The sequence below is a fragment of the Nematolebias whitei genome, chromosome 9 (assembly GCF_014905685.2).
Source record: "Nematolebias whitei isolate Nwh7 chromosome 9, NemWhi1, whole genome shotgun sequence".
NCBI classification, from domain to species: Eukaryota; Metazoa; Chordata; class Actinopteri; order Cyprinodontiformes; family Rivulidae; genus Nematolebias; species Nematolebias whitei.
Window position 1 is genome coordinate 41,491,826 of NC_056506.1, and position 22,865 is coordinate 41,514,690.

Consider the following 22,865-nt stretch of genomic DNA (forward strand, 5'->3'; position numbering starts at 1 on the left):
CAGAGGATTAGGGAGAGCTATTAATAATATATTAGTCTCTAGAGGGAAGAATGTAAGTGTCTTTGGCACAAAAGGTGGAGGTGGGGAGGGAGGGGACCTCACCAAAAATTCTGCACTAAGTTCAAAGTTTAAGGGAACTGACAAAAAGTGAAAATGACAAACCTTCACGCTGATCTGTTTGCGGGTGAAGTGATATGATGAAGGTGACCGATGGAATGGAAAGATACAAAGTGAAGAGGAAGACAGAGTGAAACAGACAAGTGTTTTTGGAGACACAGTGGAGGTTAGTGACATGGCACAGAGAGGCAAAGTAATGCATAGATATCAGCATCAGGGAGAGAAACTACCTTTTACAAATGACCCAATGACTCAGGCTTAACAGATGATTTCAAAGATTTGACATCTCAATTTTAGAAAAACAAAAGATTCTTCAATATTACAAATGCACAAAGAGGAACAACTTGTTCAGTCCACTCAACTCATAGGAACTGAACCTGTCAAATCTTTTTGTTTTATTATAATTTCCCTTCTTAAGGTCATGCTGATGTCATGCTAGTTAAATATGGTCTTGTTCCTAATTTTAGTCCTCATAAATCAAACCTAAATTGATTATTTTTCACTTCCTTCCTAGACACAGACACATAGACATGAAACAGCATGGAGATATTTTGGTAAAGAAAAACCCAGCTGCAGCACTTTATCCTCTGTGACATATTGACATGTCACATGGATATATGAAAGAGTGCCAGCCGACAGAAGCTGACATCCCTCCTCCGTTGTGGGATAAATGCTTGACAAATGAGCGCTCATGCACAATCACAGCACTCTCTGTGCTTCAGCCCACGTTGATGGAGTCCTCTGTTTTAGAGGAGGGTCACCATGAGCGACCTGCAGTTGCACACCTACAAACACGGTCACAGTCTTAATGGATAACAAGTGGAGGGACATACAGTTAATTGATGCAAAGACATAGGAAAGGGAAAACAATTCATGTGCAGACTCTCCATGTACACACACACACACAAAAAAAACACCTTCTTCAGTGTCACCCCTCCCACGGACACAATATGAGGACATCACTCTCTGGTGGCATTAAAATGTCAAGACAAGGGTGGTGACAGTGGTGCTGGCAGCATGTTTGTGTATTTACAGAAAAGAATTACATCTAGTGGTGACAGTGAGCAGAAAATACTAATAAAATGACCCATAAAGTTGTACCAGGGGAGGCTGAAACTTTTAGAAAACTGATTTTAATCAGTTAATACATTCATGTTATTTACTCAAACTTTATAGTTCCTAAAAATGATTATAAATGTCTAAGAGTTAAGAGACTAATGTAAACAATAATTGCTTTTTAGCTTTTAAGTGTCTAATAATTAAGTTTGACAACAGAAAGTGCCACAATCTCCTCAGTGTTTAAAGTAAAAAAAGAAAAAACAACAGCGACATAACAACAGGAGAGGAAGACAGCCTTGTCAAAGGCCACTTGTCTCGAGTCACTCATGTTCTGAACCTAATCTAGCAGCCGAGTGATAGCACAGCCCCAGGTCCTGTCTTCCCTCTCCTGCACCGGTAACAAAGATGGAGAGAAACCATGGCTACAGCCTTTGTTCTCCATTCCAGTCAAGAACACGTTTAAAAAGGTTACGCTTGGTTTGATTTCTATCTCTCCGCTGGTGTGGGGAAGCTGGCGGAAAAAAGTTGGTACTAGGGCCAGTGGGTTGACAGCTACCTGGGTGGTGTAACAGAGTAGAAGGGCCCCCAGGCCCTGCTGGCGCCATGCCACACAACTACTGTAATTACCTGTGTGTGTGTAGTGGTGGTGTGTGTGTGTGTGTGTGTGTGTGTGTGGGGGGGGGGGCTCTACAATTGTGACAGACACGTCCTGATTAATAAATGAGACTTACATCCCATCCTCGCCTTTGCTCTTTGGCTGACTACCTCCTTCTGTCACGATTAAAGATCTACATTTTCTACAACTCAGTGTTTAATATGTAGATGTCATCAATTAAACCTCTGAGGATGAAAGAATAAATTATTATGTTTACCTGCCCATGAGGGAAACTAAATGAGATAAACAATTTTTCTTTTTTCGGTCATAATGGGAGATACTGAGCGGTAATTTACTTGTTTTTATCCTTGATGAAAAAAAAAATACAATAGACATCCTTGTCCATAAAACTGCCTGTACGATACAGAACCCTATGCTTTTAACAAAATTTAAAAATAACCATGCGTCTCTTTGACTTGCAAGGACACTTTCACACACAAACTAGAGCAGCTATTGTGCTTGATGTACATCAGACATGCTGGTGCTCTCCACAGCGGCTGACCTAGACTACTCATTCCCCTATAGCAGCTTTTTCCAGGATGGGTCCAATCCTGCCCTTGCCCTGCATTAGTCTGTTCATGGAGACGTTACAGCAAAAACAAACCCTGGAAACCCAAGACCCCCACCACCACCACCACCACCACACACATACACCTTTGTCGTTAGAAGCGCTGGGTTGTGCTCGGGGAAAATAATGGGCCCTTTCGATACAGTCAATATAAAAAAAGAAAGGAGGCCTGGTGTCTATGCCAGCAGAGGAAATGGTTTCAATGCAGCTGTTTTCTCAGGCACTGCACCTGGTTGAGTTCTCAGCCAAACAGGAGGCTGAGGTTAGTTCAGCTCATTGAAATGGAAGAAATGGGATAGTAGGAACTGGGGTGAAGACAGACAGAAATCGGCGTAAAAAAGTGCAAATCTTGAACATCGTACAGCAGTTAAAAGACAATATGTTTTCCCAGAAATGTACAATGAGGTTTAAAGAAGACAAGTTTGAAGATTGTACGTCTGCTTGTGGTTTTGCAAATACATGAAATAAAAAAATTGGCATTATAATGATTAAATTCACAACTAAGAAAGACATTTGACTTTACCTCTGACGTAGAGATTGGCAGGAGCGGAGTAACGGGTCCCAGCGCCGTTCATCGCAACACACTCATACTTCCCCTGGTCCGACTCCTCGCTGTTCTCAATTTGCAGAGCTCCTACATGGAGGATTAACAAATTTAGCCGTCTTGACAGATGACAGAAACCAAGGCAGATATTTATGCAGTCGCTCACTAGAGACTGCAGCCAACTAGTCTAACTTAGTTCATGTACAGACAGGGACAGAGTTTTGTAAAGAACATAATTAACACGACATGAACATTGAACAGCACTGGTGATGAGATTAAGAAAACTGCTAACTGAATATTTGGCCTTGTCATGTTAAAAATATAAAAGATAATGACTGAGGGTTATTTATGATTTAAAACAGACTTTAAAGTCTAATTTCCTCTTCAGCTAATGGAAATATGACAAACTGAAGTGTTTGTGCCACAGAGGATTGTCTGAGTTAGCCAGATATGAGAAAGCAGATAGATAATTTAAAATATAAGCAACCAAACAGTTGCCATTAAATTTTCTTTTACATCGTTAACATAAAGGATATTCTTTAAAAGTGCCAAAATAGTGCAACTTCTACACTAAAATTCAAGCAGAGTAGATAACGTGGTTTTCAGATAAATTGCATAATTTCCTGGGTTTTAATAAGCAATATTTTTTTTTAAAGTACTGTGTTAATTCAATTTGTAGATGACAATAGGTTTCTAAACTCGCTGATACAGTTAATGGCCTATCAGTCTTTAAACAACTATCTCAGAAGACAAACCCTTTCATCAGTGAATAGGCAAAAAAGAGCCAAGACCTTCATGATTCCTAATTTTTTTAGTAGGAGTGGAAGAAGACTTCATATGGTGGTCTGGATTTCCAATTAGTCATACAAGAAGCTGTTAAAAAGTTAATGCACGTTTGGATGGAGGTGAATCTTGTAACATGCTGTGTGCAGTGATGTCATGACCAAGATCTGCCAGAATATAAGCATTTGGTGGTCCAACATAATGTTAGTGTGTGATTTTGTTTTTGGCTAAGTAGTGTAAATTTTACATTCATGTTGTTGTTTTTTTAAAGTATTGAGCAAACGCTGAAATTAATGAAGAATTTGTTAAATGGCCTGAAATTCTGCACTTTAACAGTTGCCAGTGCAGTTGGTCCTTAGGAAATTATTGACAAAGTTTCACAAAAGGGAGATTTTTTTGTTTCTGCCAGATGGCTACGATTTTTATTCACAACTCCCAAGTTGTTGTTGGCGTCTGAATGGAGGCCAACATGTTGCTTCAAACAAAGAATGAAAGCCCCAGAGATCCAACCTGGGGTGATCATTTGTTCACTCCACTACACAGCCATTATTTCATCACTGGTATCGACTTGCAAATTACAGACAGACGAAGCAGGTTCCTATTTTACAAATTAAGAAGAGCAAGAGTAAACTTACCTGTATTAAAATTTAAAGTATAGATAAAAAAACACTGCTTCTTGATAAAAGTGATTGTGTCTCCAAAGCAGCATGGTGCTAGCACAAATGGCAGCCAGATCCCATGCAGTTTGTAAATGACAACAATACTCGGCATAAGGTACATTTATACATCATGCAGTATGAGATGAATGTAACAAACAGGTTCACCACCAACCATAAGGGACTCAAAGCCAGACAAGACCTAAAAACAGAACCGGAACAGGGCGGGGCAGTGACATGTGAGAGTACGACTTCAGATCTCGTGACAACACATCCCTTCGAGGTGTTTGTTCGGCTCGCTGAGCTCATCCCTGTCTGATTCAGCACTGACATGCACCGGCATACTAATGTCAATGTCACCAATCTGTCAATCTGCCAGCGCTCTCATGGGAGAAAACAGTTTGAGTACTATAAAAATGAACATTGCTGCTACATGGTAGTTGTCAAGGTGTGACGCTAAACCATTTCTGGTGCTTCCAAATATTCGAGTACTTGAGGATTTTTGACAGCTTCTACCTATGAGGTAACAGTGTCATTACATCTAAAAATCTGATTGAATAAGGGTTGTGATATAGGCAACCACAAATGTGCGGAAAATGTAGAAATTTATTCAGTCTCTTTCAGATACCCAACATCAGCTGCAGTGTTGTTGAGGTGAAACTTGCTTTATGTCTTGGGGAAAAGCATATGATTTCCATAAAAAAGGGTGAAGGATTCCACCTTAACATTCTCAGCAAACTTCCAGTTCCCATGCTGGGGGGCAACTCCACATAGGCTCTATGCAAATGCAGTCATTTCAATTCACAGAGACTGCACAAATAAGGCAGTTAGATCCTTGTGTAACGTTGGCGGCCTTTAGTTTTGACTCCTTGCTCCTTTTGCTGAAAAACCACAAGAGAGGTTGAAGCAAAAACACGCTTTGTGTGAAAGTGTTTATTTATTTATTTTTTAAATTAAAATGGTTCATTTCACACACTGTGTAAAACACCTTGAAAGGCTCATTTACAAGCTAACACAGTGGACTTTTGCATTTCCCTTCTTACAACAAGGTTGGTGATCATTTGTTTGTCAAGGACCAGACAGTAGACAGGACATGTTGGGAGAAAACGCAGGGAAAAGTGTAGGGAGATGGGGGACTGGCGCCAACGGCGAGGATGAACCTGGCGATGTGGCACAATGGGAAACATGTAGGGGTCTGATGTGGGCGTGAGGGGATGGCATGAACGTTAAGATTTTTCCAATACACTATTCATCATTCTTACCTCTAATTGGTGTACCACCTAGGTGGGAGTAATTTCAATGAAAACAGGGTTGAAAGATTAGTTAGTAATCCACTTACAGCAGTGGGAGAAAAACATGTCTTTTGACAGGCCATAGAAAAGAAAAGTGGAAAAAAGTGATACAGAGTAGAGGCCACTTAAACGCAATGAGCCAAAGTTCAGTGCACTTCATCAATGCTACAGCTTGAAGCAATTATGGATATTAGACAGAGCAGGTTGTCTCTAATTATTTAAAACAACACACGCCTTTGAGAAGGATCCCTTCTGTCAGTTTTGAAATGTAATATTCCTCATTCTGTTTATGCAGGCACCAACCTCAAGCACTTTCACTCATGCTTTACAGCGGCTTTAAAACCTTTTAAACATACATTTCAATTAAGCTTTGTAATTTAGGATGTCCACCAATCCTTTTTTTTTCTTTGCAGACAAAAGTTAGTAAAAAAAAAAAAAGACAGGGATAATAAATAAGAATAATACATGGTAAAAAAAAGAGTGATGAAGAAGAAATACTAATGTCAAATAAAATAAACTGAACAGAAGTTAGTATCTCCACTCTGTGGGTGATTTGAATCATCTTAAAAGAGAGTAAATGTGCCTGTGTGCTCATTAGAAAACTAATCAAGTGTTTTACAAAAGGAAGAATTTAGATTCCCATTTCAGTTTAACGCTGGCTACAAACTAATGTGCTTTACTCCTCCCCTTCACATTGCAAAACTGGCCTCATTTCACATCATATTTAGTAAAGTAAATCCTGATACAGCAGCAGATGTCAGGAAAACGGTGGTGGATAAAAAGAAATGTTAGTCTGGGGGCATTACATATCAGCACTTTTTCAGGCGCTCTCAATGTATGTGGGAAAGAAAACCAATTAAAAGTTTGTCGCTGGAAGTAAAAATAGATTTTCTTTTTGCACAATTTTATCCTTGCAATAAAAAAATTCTGAAACAATTAAGACGTTGAGTTTGTAGGAATTTGTTTCTGTTTGGGCACTAGGTAATAATTCAAAACTGTAAGAACATGGACAGTGCTCAAAAGATTCAGCTTACGCCGAGCAGCTGTATCACCAGGCTTCTTCTTGAGTATGTCTTATCTTTAACCTTTGGGTTCTCAGACTTGCAGCCGGGTCTGATACTTCATAAGCCGCTTCTCAAATTCGGAAACCTCCCAAAGTAAAAGCGACCTCACATAGTAGGGTTTCCCTACCTCCTAAAGTCAGAGTAGGCTTAGCAGAGAGAGAAAGGCTGAATCTGTTTCAAAACACACCAATCTACCCACTTTGCACGTTTCTCATCAAATCCAGGTCAAGGTGGCACTGTTTATATATCACTGGAACGGCGACTGTGAACAAAGTGTACCTCATTAGGTTCTGGTTGAATCCTGGCTAATGCATCATCTGCCGGCCTCATTGTGACCCAGCTGCATGTTTAAGAGGGGATTAGGGATTATTTATTAGGTTGAGACATTTTCGTTCCGTACTTCAAGAAGTTTGAAAAGTTCATGCCACACTGTCAAAGCCTGCAAAAGGCACAGAAAGGGTGTCATTCCAATTTAAATTACTTTGGAAGTGTCGGCTCTGCTGATGTAAGGAATATACTTCTGTAAGTTTGTAGCAAACTAATCAAGGTAGCAACGACAAGCTGAATAAAACTTTCATATTCTTTGTATTCTCTGTGATAAAAGACACTTTTTGAAATCGCGCAAGACAACAAAGACCTTTTGTATTTTACATATCTTCATGTCTAACATGATGTCAGCAGGTATGCAGTGACATCTTGCACCTTGCCTGTCGTGTTTGTGTTATTTGTGTCACGTACAAAATAAAAATTTAAATCACAAAAATCTACTAAGATCTTACGATGCTGTACCTGAGCGAAGCTGTTTGATGCGGCCGTTGCTGCTGCTGATGTCCACAGGAAGCATGTCTTTGTACCACGAGATCTCTGGGTCTGGGTTTCCGCTGGCAGCGCACAGCATCGTGGCCGTCCTGGTCCTTTCAACCACCTTCAGCTGGGGCCCCATATCGATGGTGGGGAAGCCATGTGGCATCTGATTCTCTGAAGATATGCAAGGACAGGAAATAAAAATGAAAATCGTGTTTACAAACAGATTCTGGCGAAGCAGTCCTTCAAATGTGGTATGCGGAGTTCATCAGAGATGCTCCGTTAGCAAGGTCAGAGAGGCAGACGAAAGAAGAGCAAATACATTACAGCTGCTACAGGCCAAACAGTAATCTGAGCATACACTCAGACGCAGCAAAAATTAGTGTGAGGGCAAAAGAAACTACAGGGGAAGAACAGATCTGGGGCTGATTTAGATTTGATAGGAGAAAAAAAAACCAATCCTGTTAGTAGCTGATTATCATAGCAGGCTTATTACCCAGCACAGGCAGTCTCAGGTTTAGACAGAAGAGGGACGATTGCAATCTGCTTCTGGGTACTCATGCATAGATGAGCTGCCTTAGGCTTAGAAAACTAAATAAACCAATTTGAATAATCCAACTTTTCATAATGAATGTAACAGAATATCTATAAAAAAACACAAACTTCTGATGCTTACAGGAGATTGTTAAATCATATAAATACAATTATGTCTCAAATAACGTAAGATAATTTATTAAAAAATCTAATCTAAAAAAAATCTAATCTAATCCAACAATGTTCAGTCAGGTCATCTGGATGGTTTTTTTTATTTTTATGTTAGACGTTTTGTCCTTCATCCAAAGGACTTATTCAATCTGAGGAGCCACCAACACACTGAGTCCCACAAGCACTACACTCCCATAGTGGGGAAAAACAACAACAACAAAAGAGTTTGCTGGTGAAGGCCTCCAGGGCCCACCCTCTACCCCGTCAACTCCTCTGCTGAGGCAGCCATGCCAAAGCAGGTCAAAACACCAAAGTTCATGCTCAATAATCCAGGTAAAAATCCAACAATGTTCAGTTAGGTCATCTGGGCAGTTTATTTTATTTTTTGCTGAGATGTTTCATCCTTCATCCTAAGGACTTCTTTGATCTGAGGAGCCACCAACAAAATGAGTCCCACAAACAGCACATTTCCAGAGTGGAAAAAAAAAAAAAACTAAACAAAACAAAAACAGTTTGCTGGTGATAAAATGGCCTCCAGGGCCCGCCCTCCATTTTTCCAATATGGGAGTGTGCTGTTTGTGGGTCTCAGTTTGTTGGTGGCTCCTCAGATTGAAGAAGTCCTTTGGATGAAGGACAAAACGTCTCAACAAATTAAAAAGAAAACGTCCAGATGACCTGACTGAACATTGTTGCATTTGTACCTGTATTATTGAATATAAACTTTTATATCTAATATAGTCACAGGGTGACCCAACTCATTTGATCTGAAAGTTTTGATTTACTTGATAAAATCTAAAATACATGTAACAGAAGAAATAAAAAAAGAGCCAGAGATATTTTCAGTCAGGCAAATGCTATCTCTGTTTTCTAAAAGGAAGAAAGAGGACATCCCAAATATGCATACATCATATTCCCAAATGAATGCATGTAATTTTGGGTAGATGTTTTTGTCTGTGTCTTCCAAATGAAATAAGTCTCCACTAACAGTCCACTGGTTTACTGTGTGGCTCAGCCTAATAAAAGTAAACAAACTAGAATCTACCTGTTTATTTTCTGTTCTCGCATTTTAATTAAACTAGCTGACTCATACATTTTTAATTTGGAAAACATGAGTTGATGAAAAAAAAAAACATGTTCTATAAATTATATTACGATGATGAATTTGTCCGAACAAAAAGGTAGCCTTGTTTTGCTGTAAAAAATATAAAAACAGGCCCCACTGCCACTTAAAATAAATCTTAACAACATGGAAACATGATGGTGCTTGAGAGGTCTGATTAAGAGCTTCCTCTTGAACTGGTAATCTTTTTCATTTGTCTTTTCACATGCAGAGGTTTCATTAAGAGCACAGAGTCAAGAAGAATTAACAGATCATGATTATGACTTCTGCCTTTGATGAGCATGAAAATATACGTAACTACAGGTTATCTAACAACACGCAACTGATTGTTGCTCTGAAGGGTTGAAAATATTTATACAGTAGGTTGAGGAGAATATCGTGGAAGTCTGAGCAGCAAAACTGTTTTCTCTTTTCATCCATTCATTATTTAGCTATGCAAGGCAACATAGGCTTTGAAATCATCCCAGTGTAAAATAAGATAAAAGAAAGATGAACTCTGGACAGGTTATTAATCTGTCACAAAGCAAAAATTACATTTTTAAAGTTGTACTGATTACCTGTAATAGACTGTTATTGTTAGTAACAATTGATTTAGATAAATAAAGGTAAAAAAGCCAAAAAGCAAACAAATATAATCAGTTTTTTTTTTTAATAACTACATGTACATTATTTCCAACTACAGTACTCACTCGCTACTTTGAAGAACGACTTTTGTGAACTCGCTCTTTCGCGGTTTTTCAGCAATTGTCAACTTTGATATTACTCACGTCATTGGGACGGTGCGGAATAAAAAGTTAACAGAAAAATAAAACTTCAGACAGGAGCTGCCATTTTGTAGTTTTCTTTTAATAAGCCTATACTGTAGGGCCAAAACTACACTACCCAGAAGGCAACAGTGCACTTCCCAGAAGCCAACACTGCTTCTGGCCGCAGCTTTCTGCCAAAAATGGAGGGAAAGTTTTGATCTGATCCAACCCTATCTAATTTATCAGACTTTTTCATCCTGACTTCTCTGGATTATTTGGACTCGATCGGGACCATTGTGTGGTTTTGTGATGGCTCTCCAAAGGTCCGGCTCTCTCTAAAAGCATCTGGTGCTCAACGGCTACAGAGAGCTGATCAGAATCCAACCAGAACTGGATCAAGGCTGGTGAGTACCCATATAAAATTTTGCAGTAGCTACTGTGTAGTACATATATGTATGTTGTAAAAATGATGTAGGTAAAAGAGTTTAGAACATTGCAAGAGTGTGGGAAGGGTTTATAAAGCCTTAAAATATAAATGCTAAAATAAATATAGCGTTCCTACTTCACGGTTTTTCAACTATTGCTGGGGTGCCCAGAACGTAATCCCTGCGATAAACGAGGGACTACTGTACAGCAATAAAAATAATATACACTAAAAACTATGACTGGAAAAATGTGTTTATCAATAATATGAGACTACAGATAAAAATATGAACATTAATTTTATAATTTCCATAAACTGTTAAGGGAAAAGGGCAATATGGTAGGTGGAAGAGTTGTTGCCTTTCAGTGAGAAGGTTGCAGGATCATTCCTAGGTGCTGTTTGCATGTTCTCTCCATGCACAGGTGGGGTTTCTCTGGGTACTCCAGCATCTTCCCACAGACCAAAAACATGCATGTTAGGTTAATTGGTTAACTATGTGTGAATGGTTATCTCTGTATCACTGAGATGGAACTGACTGTCTACAGTGAGCAGTGCAAAAACTAGTTATCCAACTAATAACATGGAATGGTCTAAATCTCATTAAAAGAACTACTAACTAGTTCTTTACTTCCGTTTTACAGCTTTCTTAAAATCACAACAAAGCAGATATTTATGTTCTAATATTCATTTGTGCTCTTCAAAAGTGGGCTGAAACAATTCATCAGCTAACCTGATTACAGAAAATACTTGACACAAATCATTTGATTTAATTATTTATCCATGCAAATGTGAACCGCTTGTATTTAGTTTGTTTCAGAAGAACATTAACATGCTTGTACTACTTTATGGACAATGGAAGAAGACTGAAAGCACATAAGAGAAAAGGAGGGGGAAAAGCCAAAGGTTTTGTACTGTATGAAGCAAATGTATAGTGAACATAGTCTGCAGTGTGTCTGTTGTACAACTGAAATAGGAGGCAAGTGGACATTTCAAAATGGTAATTATATTCACTTCAATGGTCTTCAACAATCAGAGAAAAGAGAGTCAATAAATCTGGAGTCCTGAAACTAACAGGAGCTTCCAGCTCTTCGAATAGCTAGCCTGGGAGTTAGAGGTCCCTGTAACAAGTAGAGCTAGGAGCTGAGCTCCTAAGTCCTAACAAGTTTTGTGATTCCTTGTTCAGTCTTGCTCCAGCTGGGTTTTTCTGGTATTCCCTGTAAGTTCATCAAATTTTCTACTTAAGGCCAACCTGTCCTGCTTAACTTTACCTTTCTAAGGTTGAAGGAAACTATGTTACTACTTATTACTTTAGCAATTTGGTGGCTAATTTTGGTTAAGATTAGTTTGTCTAGAGTATAAATGAAGTGTTTTGATGGTATTCTAAACATTTAAATTGTATTCAATGATGCACCACAACCTCAACAATGCTCTTGGCTTGTCTGAGTCTAAAACCAATGTATATAAGCAGAGTATAAAAAGACCATGGGTGTTTTGTTCTTATCCTTATCAGAGCAGTTGTTCCTCCTTTCACCCTTGTGTTTGGCCTGAAGCCCAGATCGTCTCATATTCAGACCCAGTTGAATATAAGAGATCTTTGTGGTGAGGTTTGCTTCCTCTCTACTGACACAAAATTACTTTTCAGACATCTCAAAACGAACCCTCTACAAAAGAGAACACCTCTATAATACGGGCCACATGACTGTATAGTTTGCTATTAAATGAATAGTGGTAATGGTATTGTTGCCTGCTGTGTTCCTCTGTGATTTGCTCTTTCTTGAAGAAAAAGAAAAAAGCAGAGAGGGATAAAAACAAAGATGCAGAATCTGAAAGGGAAGTAAAAAAAATACTGCTTGTTAGAAATATATCTTACATAATGTTGAAGATGCATTTTCCAAATTAGGGGGTTATTCCAAAGGAAAGTATTCAAATGAACAGCTATGTGGTAAAAGATGATAACAGATCCCCGAGCTGTTCTACTTATGAGAGTAAAAAGAGGGAAAACCACTGAATTATGCTAAACCTAGAGGGGAATGAACTCCACTCTCACCTACTTACAAAATGCTTTGAATATTTTTTTTATAATGCAACACCTCAAAGGATATCCCTTTGAGGCCGGACCCACTTTTCTCGCATATGAACTCACTGGGTGTTCATATAGTGGCTGTGGAGCTGGTTCCAGTTGTGTTCTGGACATTTAGACAGTGTAGTGATTCAGCAACTTTACACACTGGAGTTCCCTGGATTTTAAACACTGACTAACAAATTGATAATATTCTAAACTGTATCTTGTTTTAGAGATAACCCTAATTTAAATTGAAGATACTGTAGTCCCTCGCTACTTCACAGTTCAATTTTTGTGGACTCGCTCGTTTGCGGTTTTTCAAAGAAAGCTTGTGCAAGACAAAAAACAAAAAAATAAAATCTGCTATGCAAGATTGTACATGACATGCAATTGTCATCTTTAATATTACTCATGTGATTGGGATAGTACGGAATACAGTAAAAAGTTAATGAACAAATACTTTGGACAGGTATCTCCATTTTGTAGTTTTCTCTCAATAAGCCCATACTGCATAGCGAGTCAAAAGAACTACATTACCCAGAAGCTAAAGTTGCTTTCTGCTGAAATGGAGGGTAAGTTTTGATCAGATTTGAAAACGTTCAGTCCTTATTCATAGTGATTTTGGCGCTCAGTGGCTGCAGAGAGCCATATGGAACTGACCGGGAATTGGACCAGAACCGGACTTCCAGCCTCATCAGTCAATCTGTGAGCTGCTTGCCGACCCGTGAGGCCTCTTGAGAGGGGAGGCGTTGCTTGGAGGTCCGGTGTTTTCTCTGGAGCTCACCGGGACTTTTTCATCTGGATTTGGACTCGACCGGGCCATTGTGTGGTTTTGTGCTGTCTCTCTGAAGTTCCAGCTCTCTCAAAAAGCATCTTGGTGCTCAAGGGCTGCAGAGAGCCGATCAGAACCGGACCAAGGCTGGTGAGCACCCATATAAAATTTTGCAGTAGCTAACCTTGCAGTACATATACGCATATTGTTAAAATTACGTCAGTTTAAGAGTTTAGAACATCGCAAGGGTGTGGGAAAAGTTTATAAAGCCTTAATATATTAATAAATATTAAATAAATATAGTGTTTCTACTTCATGATTTTTGAATTATTGTGGGCAGGGTGTGTGTGTGTGTGTGTGTGTGTGTGGGGGGGGGGGGGGGGTCAGAACTGTACATGCTTAAAACTTATCCACCAAACACACACACATTTGTGCCTGTATGTAATAATTTTATGTAGTTCAAGTAGAACTCAACATCACTCATTCTCAGACGCAAAATTGTGTAGTTCTCTTAACACAGTCAAAACCCAATCAATTTAATGAGACGCAACACAGTGGTGTCATTTACACAAAGTGTGTTATCCTCTTAGGAATGAGAAGTATGCAAAGTACATTTGAAGTGGGGGTTTATCCATCCACCCCTCACACATACCTACAGCAACCACTGAAATAAAGATATCTCCCACTGGAAGGAAAAGATTATCATTGTGTAGTGTTTCCTTTGTTCTGATGACGAAACAAAAATATTATCACGTGTTACATTCTACCTGAGCTTCTTGTGTCGTTGCCTATGAAATGTATGATTACAATCACCTGGAAATATTTGTGGGCTGTGAAAAATGCAAACCGATGTTAAAAGTGGGTGAGACCCCCCAAAGGGGTTATTACACGAGTCAGCGGCTCTGTCGTATCAGGAGTCACAAACAGAGAATAATTTAAAATGCTGCTGCAAAGCTTACACTTTAATCTGTCCTTGATTTCTGCTTAATGTCTGCATTGCAGGTGAACCATTAAAAAAAAAAAAAAACACTTTTCCACAAATTAGTTCCAAGTAACTGTGGTGTTAACTGATCTGTGGGAAAATGTTTAACTTTACACCAGCCAGGCTGCACGTACACAGAGTTATATTTATACTGCTGAGATTTACAGTTGCTTCCATAGCGTGAACTTTTTCTGTTGAGACAAAGGCAAAATGAACTACTTTTACATAAAATAATACAAATATGATGTCAAAATCATAATTTAACAAATGTATGCACAGCAAATATTTATGTTTCACTTATGTAATCTGACATTTATAGGAATAATAAAAATAAAAAATTAAATTAACTTGTAAAAAACACATTTCTTAAACCATGTGCCCATAAACTCAAAAGGCTTGACGTAAAGGTCTTCAGTATTTTTATAGCTATGCTTAAGAAGTATTTGCTGTTCAGCAACAAAGTGGTAATAAATAAATACAGTAAAAAAGAAAGAAAAACAAAGTTTGGTTGATTATTTTCCTTTATAAAAACTTTTACAGTATTTGTTAATTTCAACCAAAAAAAAAAAAAATCTAAAATATTTATCAAGTGTTTAACTGTACTTTAAGTAAATCTTCACAACGAGAAGTGAATATTTCTAATGATAATAAAAACATTTAGCAAACATCCACATCCCTTATATCCTCAGCTTTTTGTTGTAGGAATAATTGTAGCCTTTTTTGTTACACTCATCAAAATGATGTCAAGTTGTTAGGCAAGATTTGCATGGCCTTGTCTGTCTATTCCTACTTTTTTCTGTAAAATCCTGTGGCTTGGCTTGTCTGCCAATTTATTATCCTCCTTTTGTTGCAAACTTTTAAAAAGGAAAGAAAATGATGGATGGGTGAAAACTGGAGTGAAACCAATAAAATAGTGCAGGCAGAGTACAAACACCAATGTAAGTTGGCATTTGTCAAAATAGAGGCTTTTAAATAAATAAAAAAAATCTCAACTGTAATGTATATGTGTGTGTGTGTGTATATATATATATATATATATATATATATATATATATAATCAAATTAAGATGAAATTAAATTAAAATACTGATGTTATAAATTATACTTAAAAGTTCTGATTTCACAATCTGGTTTTGTTTTTCATTCAACCTTTATTTATACATATGTATTCTAAGTTTAAAAAAGTTTGAAGCAAACTGACCTAGATTGCTAATCAGTCTGACAGTGTTTTTCATGTCCCCTGTTAAAAAATAAATAAAAAAGGCTACTGTACTTTTAACCTAAAGTGAAACACCCTGGATTTGCAAATGAGTAAGGCCAACGGCTTAACCAGTAAAACATAAGCCAGGCGCACATAAACTGGTTCTTCCATGATGTGGAAAACAAACAGGACCATTGTTCTCTCAGAAGACGTTTGTCACGCAATGAGTAATTCTGCACTCACAGCTTAGCAGATGAACTCAGGGTTTTCACTGGCTACAGTAGTAAAGGAAAGGGCAAAAAGGGGTCGGGTTTAGCATGGCTTTGTTGTCAAAATACCCAATTAGGATATGAGAGATGATGTTTGTACATGAATCACATTTGGAACATCCATCATTGAAATAATAATGTCCTAATGCTATCCTAGCATGTTAAATTAAGAAACTCTATATAGTGCCGGTAATCATAAACGACTATGTCAAGAAGATTTGCCTCTGTAACAGACTTGAGCAGGTAGTGTAAGATTTAGATAAGAGTGTAAAACAAGTAAAAGAGAGAGGAGAAGGAGGAGAAGAGGAGGGGTAGGGGAGGGGTTCATGCCAACCTCCTGCCAGCTCCAATTACCAGTGTGAGTGGAGCGTGGCAGCTAGGGCGATGGGTCTAATCAGAGCCCTGCTGAAAGAGACCCATCCCTGTACCTCCTGTCCCACCGGGAGGCTGCTGGAGCTCAATCCCACACCACCGCCAGCCAGCGCATTCCCCGCAACCCAAACACACTCATCTCAATGAGGGCAAACACTCCAGACACCCCACTTCCCTTCTAGCAGGGGAGCCCTGACACAGAGGCAGATGATACAAGACGTTCCTGCCTCATTTCCATATCTCCTTCCTCCTTATAGTCTTAAGTGGGAGAAGAAGGTGGATGTCATGCGCTGCCATTACTGTTTTGACGGAGGATGTTGGGAAGAAAATTAGAGCCGTGGGACATGGAGAGGGAGCTATGGCTTGGAATATTCATGAGAAAATGAACAACTACAACTAAAAAAAAAAAGAGATTTTAGTCAATACGTATTAACTGTTAATCTCATTTAGTGTTATTGTTCGACTTCAGACAAAAAATATATATATTGAGGTTTAAACATCTGGCTTTGTGTCATTCTTGACACACAAATCCAGCTGTGGCATGCATCTAATGGCAGCAAAACAACCTCTAGAATCATGAAAAATCACTGCTCTAAAATCTACTTTTACACATACATCACTGCACTGTCTATTAAGTGTTCTTACAAACTATGTAGGCCATTCAGCTCTTAAGTAATAGCTACGTGTTTAAAAAACATTGATCCATCTTACTACATTTGTTATGCTTAAGAACTAAAACTCCTTTGGTCCTTCCAATTTGTTTAGCTGATGAATTTTTAATTGTTCTCCTTTATACAAGTCCACCCTTTGAGGGGAACTAAATATAGAGCATTAAATGTTGCCCTGTCTCCATTGGTTTTGAGTCAAGTTGGCAGTGAAAAGAAAGAAGAGCAGTCTGCAGAAACAAAGCACATGGCCTGCAGCTGTTTCTGAGCCAGAACATTGTCGAGACAGACATTTGCATCTGCCTGAGACACGGAAGTGTGTGAGAGGTGTCAGCAGCTGCAGGAGGTGCAAACAGAAAGCCAAAGCTAACATGAGATCAACTGAAAAAGCCGAGTGAAAGGTTGGTTTGCCGACAGCGAGTCAGCGAGTTCACTTGGACAACTACAAAGGTGGTGATGACATTACAGCCAGTCGTAATTAAACCAAAAGCTACAAATAACATTTCCTGTTAAATGGTCAAAAGACAGTCGATCAGTTCCTTGGGTTTTGTCAACTTTCCCAATGCAAGTGTTTGAAAGATATGGTAGCATTTCCAAGTGTATTTCACATTCGTTCTGAAATGAGGTGAAAAACATGAACTAACAAGCCCTATCACAAAAGACAGACTGACCTGACTGGTATTCATGTAACTGCCTTCGTGCTTTTAACTTGCAAAACATCAGAGTTTTCTCACATGTTTGCCATAAAGGGCATGTGAGCAGGGCTCTTTTCTGCTTATCAGAGGAGTACTGGCTGGCGGAGATCCCACTGCAGAGGTCTCTTCATCAGGGATGGCACGGCTCACCCCGACATCAAAGACCCCAACGAGGATGCCATTGATGTAATGCTGTTGTAATGGCATGAAACATTCTGAAAAGCTCCATGGAGAAAAACATAAAGACAAGATGCAAATTCTAACCACGGTAATCATTTTCCACGGTTTGAATGTTGACGTGCTGGATGATTAAACAACAACCTGTTCACAACGCTTGGGATCAGGTGGTGCGGCAACGTAATGCGACTACACGATTGCATTTAAATATGCACTGAACACCTTGTCTTTTTTTTTTTTTTTGTCTGGCACGCTATCTTTTTTGAGCGGGTGTTATGCTAGTTGCCATGGAGATTGCCGTGTATCAAACAAATAATCCTCAGGTAATATGAGCTGCATACGCAGACACACCTGCACGCAACGGACCATCACAAAAAGGTGTAGCCATAACAAAAACACTGCTAATGCTGTTGTTATTACAAACCAGCACACTTGTGGTGGTATCAATGCACAGTCATCCCGCTGTTTATCTGAGTGTACTGAGTAAAAAGACTGTAATGCATGCCATGACCTTTGAAATAATATACTTTTTTGTCTAGCTGAGCAGAACATTTGGCCTTCCTTCCTCGCCTACAGGCAGATAATCAATAACAGTCATCTAAATCCCGCCCCCCTTGACTTTATTCCTCTCCTTTCATCCCTCCTTCTGTTTTTATCAACTCTCCACATTTCTATTTATCTCTTCTTCTTCTTCTTCCTCACATCTGATATCATACTTCCTCTGTCGTCAGTATGATCTACAGCCCTGCCACATGCCCTGTGCCCGTTATTTATGCTGCGGTGCACTGGTTAGTACATCACCCTGGCCTCTAACCCATACTGCAACCCAGGGGTGGTCCTCTGAATTCACATGGTTATGCTGACTGAGTCACCTTGTGGGACAAGTGCTGCTGCACAGAATCACATCCTCCATTAACTACGCTGTGCGAGTAGCTTAGCTGTAGGTTTTCATTTTGGTATTACAGCTCTGCTTCTAGCCTTGTGCTCCTGCTAACAGGAGACAGATTGAAGACCCTTGAGATTATGGTATTACAGAGTACACGGTTTGTGGTTTACTATTCATTTTAATGTAACTGCCTCCGAGATGGAAAAACCTCGGGGCTCGTGGTAAATTTCTGTGGTAATGCGATGCGGCTAATAAGACAGGCTATTCCTTCAGGTCTCCTGGGAAAAAGAACAAGGACAGCACCAACAAAAAGCAGAAAGTGTGACGGTTGATGAAACTGTCTAAAAAAAAAAAAGATAGAGGAGTGGTTTGCAAATAAATGACTTAATTGATCATCTCCACAACTCAAATTAATGATGGACAGAGGTTTAATGTGACATGTTTAATGTAATTACAGAAGATCGGGATGGCTTTTATGAGTCCTGAGAAAGGCGGTGTATGTAGTCCAATGTGGCAGGTTCTGTTAATTAAATCCTTGCTGACTGTGCTCCTGTGACAGCCTTTACTTATTCTCTCAGTCAGAGATAATGAATAATACACAGTCTGCTAGTCAATGTGGACACTTCAGGTTTGCAGAAGTGATGGGTGCTCAAATATATCACATTGTGGCATGACCCATTAACTCCTCACAGCAAAAGAGGTGACATGCAATAATTTTATCAACAGATATCATCGGCAAAGGAGAAAGATATAAGTGACCATTGGGTACAAATTATTTGATGGCTAGCTGCTTTTTCATGGACATACAGACCTGACTTAAACATAAATCTTTATTTCTTGACAACCCAGGAACTCATTTAACATCATGCTTCCAAACAAAGTAAAAGTTCAACTGGAAAGGGCAAAAACCAGGTCAATAATTGTTTAAACTTAGAAGCACTGAAGTTTTCCTTCACTTTTAATGCTACAGACATAACCAGAAGCTGCAGTGTTTTCCAGATGGCAGACATCTGAGTTCCTAATGACAATATTCAGACAAAACAGTGACAAGGAGTGCATCGTGTGAAACAGAGTTTTGTAGAGTGAGAGCACTTCAAACTGTTTTTCTCCATGTTTGTGTGCTGAATAGGCAAATGTGACAAATCTTAGCCTCATAGTAGCAAAGATTTTATTACACTTACACTAACGAGCGTTGTTACGGTTAACTATAACATTTTATTTCACTTTATCTAACGCGACTGTCTCCAGCACAGACACAGAGACGAGGCCGAGTTGTTTCTTCATTTAGCTTTGGCACTGATAAAATACACGTGCACATAACGATAGGAACAACCTTGAAACAGGAACGTTTGAACAGCGCTTGTGATTATGATTTAAAGATGTAATCTGTAGGATTCTTTAAAAAAAATGATTAAATTCCAAATTAAGATAAATTCCCTAACTTATTAAGGAACCCTTTGAAAAACACTGCTCAGCAACTTCAAGAAAAATGAGCTCATAGTTCTTTAACATGGGTAAAATGAGAGGCCTAATAATAGGGGGGGTTGGGCTGATGGTGAGACAGGATGATCTTCTCTGACTTGTGTGGACTGGTGGGTAGGCCAAGAGGTCTTGGTGTGTAAATGTGTGAGGAAAAAGGGGTCAGGGTGAAAGGACTCCCATTAACCAGCTCACTGAGTGTAGGTATTAGAGCTCTCCTGACGTGCAGCGGAGCCTATCCATCCATGGCCTGTCGGGGCCTGGGGAGCTGTTGGCCAACAAAGATATGAGCTGGACTTTGTGCTTTACCTGTGACACAAAACGCCTGGGCTGTTTGTTTTGTAATCTGTTACAGAAAAGAAACAGTTCAGGTACAGGTTTGGCTGATTAACTTATTCTGTTTAATAAATCTTTTAAGTCTAATTTATTGAAAGGCAGTTTTTGTAATTCTTTCAAGTCGAAAGGTTCAATGTTTTCAAGTTTAACTTTTTGTAATGGCAACACATTTTTACAAACTATAACTATAAAAGCTTTATAAAATTAAAAACAAGTACATTTTTTTCAAAGTTCATGCTCAATAATCCAGGTAAGAAATCCAACAGAGTTCAGTCTATTTATTTATTTTTTGTTGAGATGTTTCGTCCTTCATCCTAAGGACTTCATCAGTGAGGAGCCACAACAATTTCAGTCCCACAAGCAGCACACTCTCATAGTGGACCAACACGTTTGCTGGTGATAAGGTGGTTTCTCAGGGCCACCCTCTCCCCCGTCGACTCCTCTGAGGCAGCCATAGCAAAAGTGGGTCAAAACATCAGAGTTCATGCTCAATTATCCAGGTAGGAAATCCAACAAAGTTCAGTCTACGAGGCTATGGCAGCCTCAGAGGAGTCAATGGGGGAGAGGGTGGGTCCCAGAAACCACCAGCAAACTGGTTGGTCCACTATGTGGGTTTGATGCTTGTGGGACTCCGTTTGTTGTGGCTCCTCGGACTGATGAAGTCCTTTGGATGAAGGACGAAACATCTAAAAAAATAAAAATAAAAAAAATAAGAAAAATAAACTGTCCAGATGACCTGACTGAACTTTGTTGGGTATATCACATTTTGTTAACATCATTTTAAGAACAGATGTTTTTTTTTTTTCTTTTAAAGACTGACAATACAAGTGAAACTAGATCCACACCAGATAATTTATAAGCAGGGTTTTCTAATTAGATTTTATTTTTAACATTGCAAGAGGATTATATTTCTTTGGTATCGGGGAATTGATATAGACAAACACAGGCAGCTTTCACTGACACCAAACATCAAAGTGTTGGAACAAAATCTCTCTGACTGAACCGACCAGTAAAATGAGCAAATATGAATGGAAATAGAAACATGAAGCATTTGGTATCAAAAGTAATTTTACTCTCAGGTCTCCATAATCTTATTATGGAGTCATCTCAGACCATAGCAGGTTTTAAAATTATATTCACACTTTGTTTTTGGACGGTTTGTTTATTTACAAGTGATAAATTTAAATAAATGCAGAATTCACCAAGCCTGCCAGAGAAGTAAATTTTGTTTTTATGTTATGCTTATGAAACCTATTTAATCTTAGAAAAGGCAATGAATCAAACAATTAGATGTAACTGTCTTTAGTCTCAAATCGGGCTTTATGTTTACACCGAGTAGCATCTGGTCCTTCCATAAACTAATTCAGGAGTACATTTGTGAGTGACACTTTTTATCACCCTGTGAGCATTAATTCAACAAGAATGCTTACATTTCTGACAAATCTGATCGGTTCTTTGTATTTTTGATTGTCACTTATCCTTTCTGCTGATCTACAGTAAAATGTAAGACACTGGGATTAAAAAACATTTTGTGCTCAGACAGCGGACAGTTGTCATAAAAACGTTCAATGGAAAAAAAAAACCCACATCTGCTGTGATCTCAGAAACAAGCCTTCTGTCAAATGTGTAAATGAACGATAAAAGCCTGTTGCACCTGTTTGTGTCAGATACCAAACAGGACATGTCGATTCACCGACATCCATCTGTTCCAGACGATGCGCAGATATGAACAGATGTACATTTTGTCACATCCCCAGTATCTCGTGAAGTCCAGAGACAATGTCCAGATGAAACGTGTGATATCTCATGACAATCAGCAGAGGCCCAAAGAGAATGCTTCAAGCGGGGGATAAGATGTTTTTCTGGTTTCAAGAGGACTAAGACATCACATCAGCCCAAGATTGTTTGCACTAAAAGGTTAAGAAATGCTAAGTCATTTAGTTATTTTAATTATTATTTATTATATTTTACTACGTCCTATTTAAAGCAACACAAAAAATGTGAAGACTTTTCGTTATTACAAAATCTACTTCAGTTCCATCAACCATGGATGCTCTCCCCTTCCTCTTTCCTCCCTCTCCATCCCCTGAGGCAACAGACACGATCAGTACTGACGGCGCAGACATACCAGACATTGCAGTTACAGCTTGCCAAACGCACGGCGTTACTGATAGACAAGTACAGATAATAAAACAGCCTGAAAGTAAAAATGACTCCAGATTTCTCCCATAGTTAAAAAGAAAAATGTAGTCCAGTGTCAAATAAATCACAAGAGTTATCAGTCATCATGCTCCAAATGTAAACACTAAGAATAAAAGTCAAAGTTCTTAGTCACCACACTTTATGGAAGATAGTAGACTACTACAATATATACAAACTCATCATGTATATTAGTTTAAAGTAGGGATGCACGATATTATCGGCATAGTATC

The 22,865-nt window shown here is 38.8% G+C and overlaps 1 protein-coding gene across 1 annotated transcript in view; it reads right to left on the minus strand.

The window, feature by feature from the left end:
* The window catches only part of LOC119415214 (receptor-type tyrosine-protein phosphatase F), a 194,309-nt gene that overhangs the window by 79,181 nt on the left and 92,263 nt on the right, over positions 1 to 22,865 (minus strand). The window contains exons 5-7 of the mRNA XM_037682373.1: positions 7,528 to 7,716; positions 5,645 to 5,662; positions 2,923 to 3,033 (exon numbers count right to left, since the gene is read on the minus strand). Coding sequence (XP_037538301.1) covers positions 2,923 to 3,033; positions 5,645 to 5,662; positions 7,528 to 7,716 — 318 coding nt within the window. The remainder of the gene's footprint in view (positions 1 to 2,922; positions 3,034 to 5,644; positions 5,663 to 7,527; positions 7,717 to 22,865) is intronic.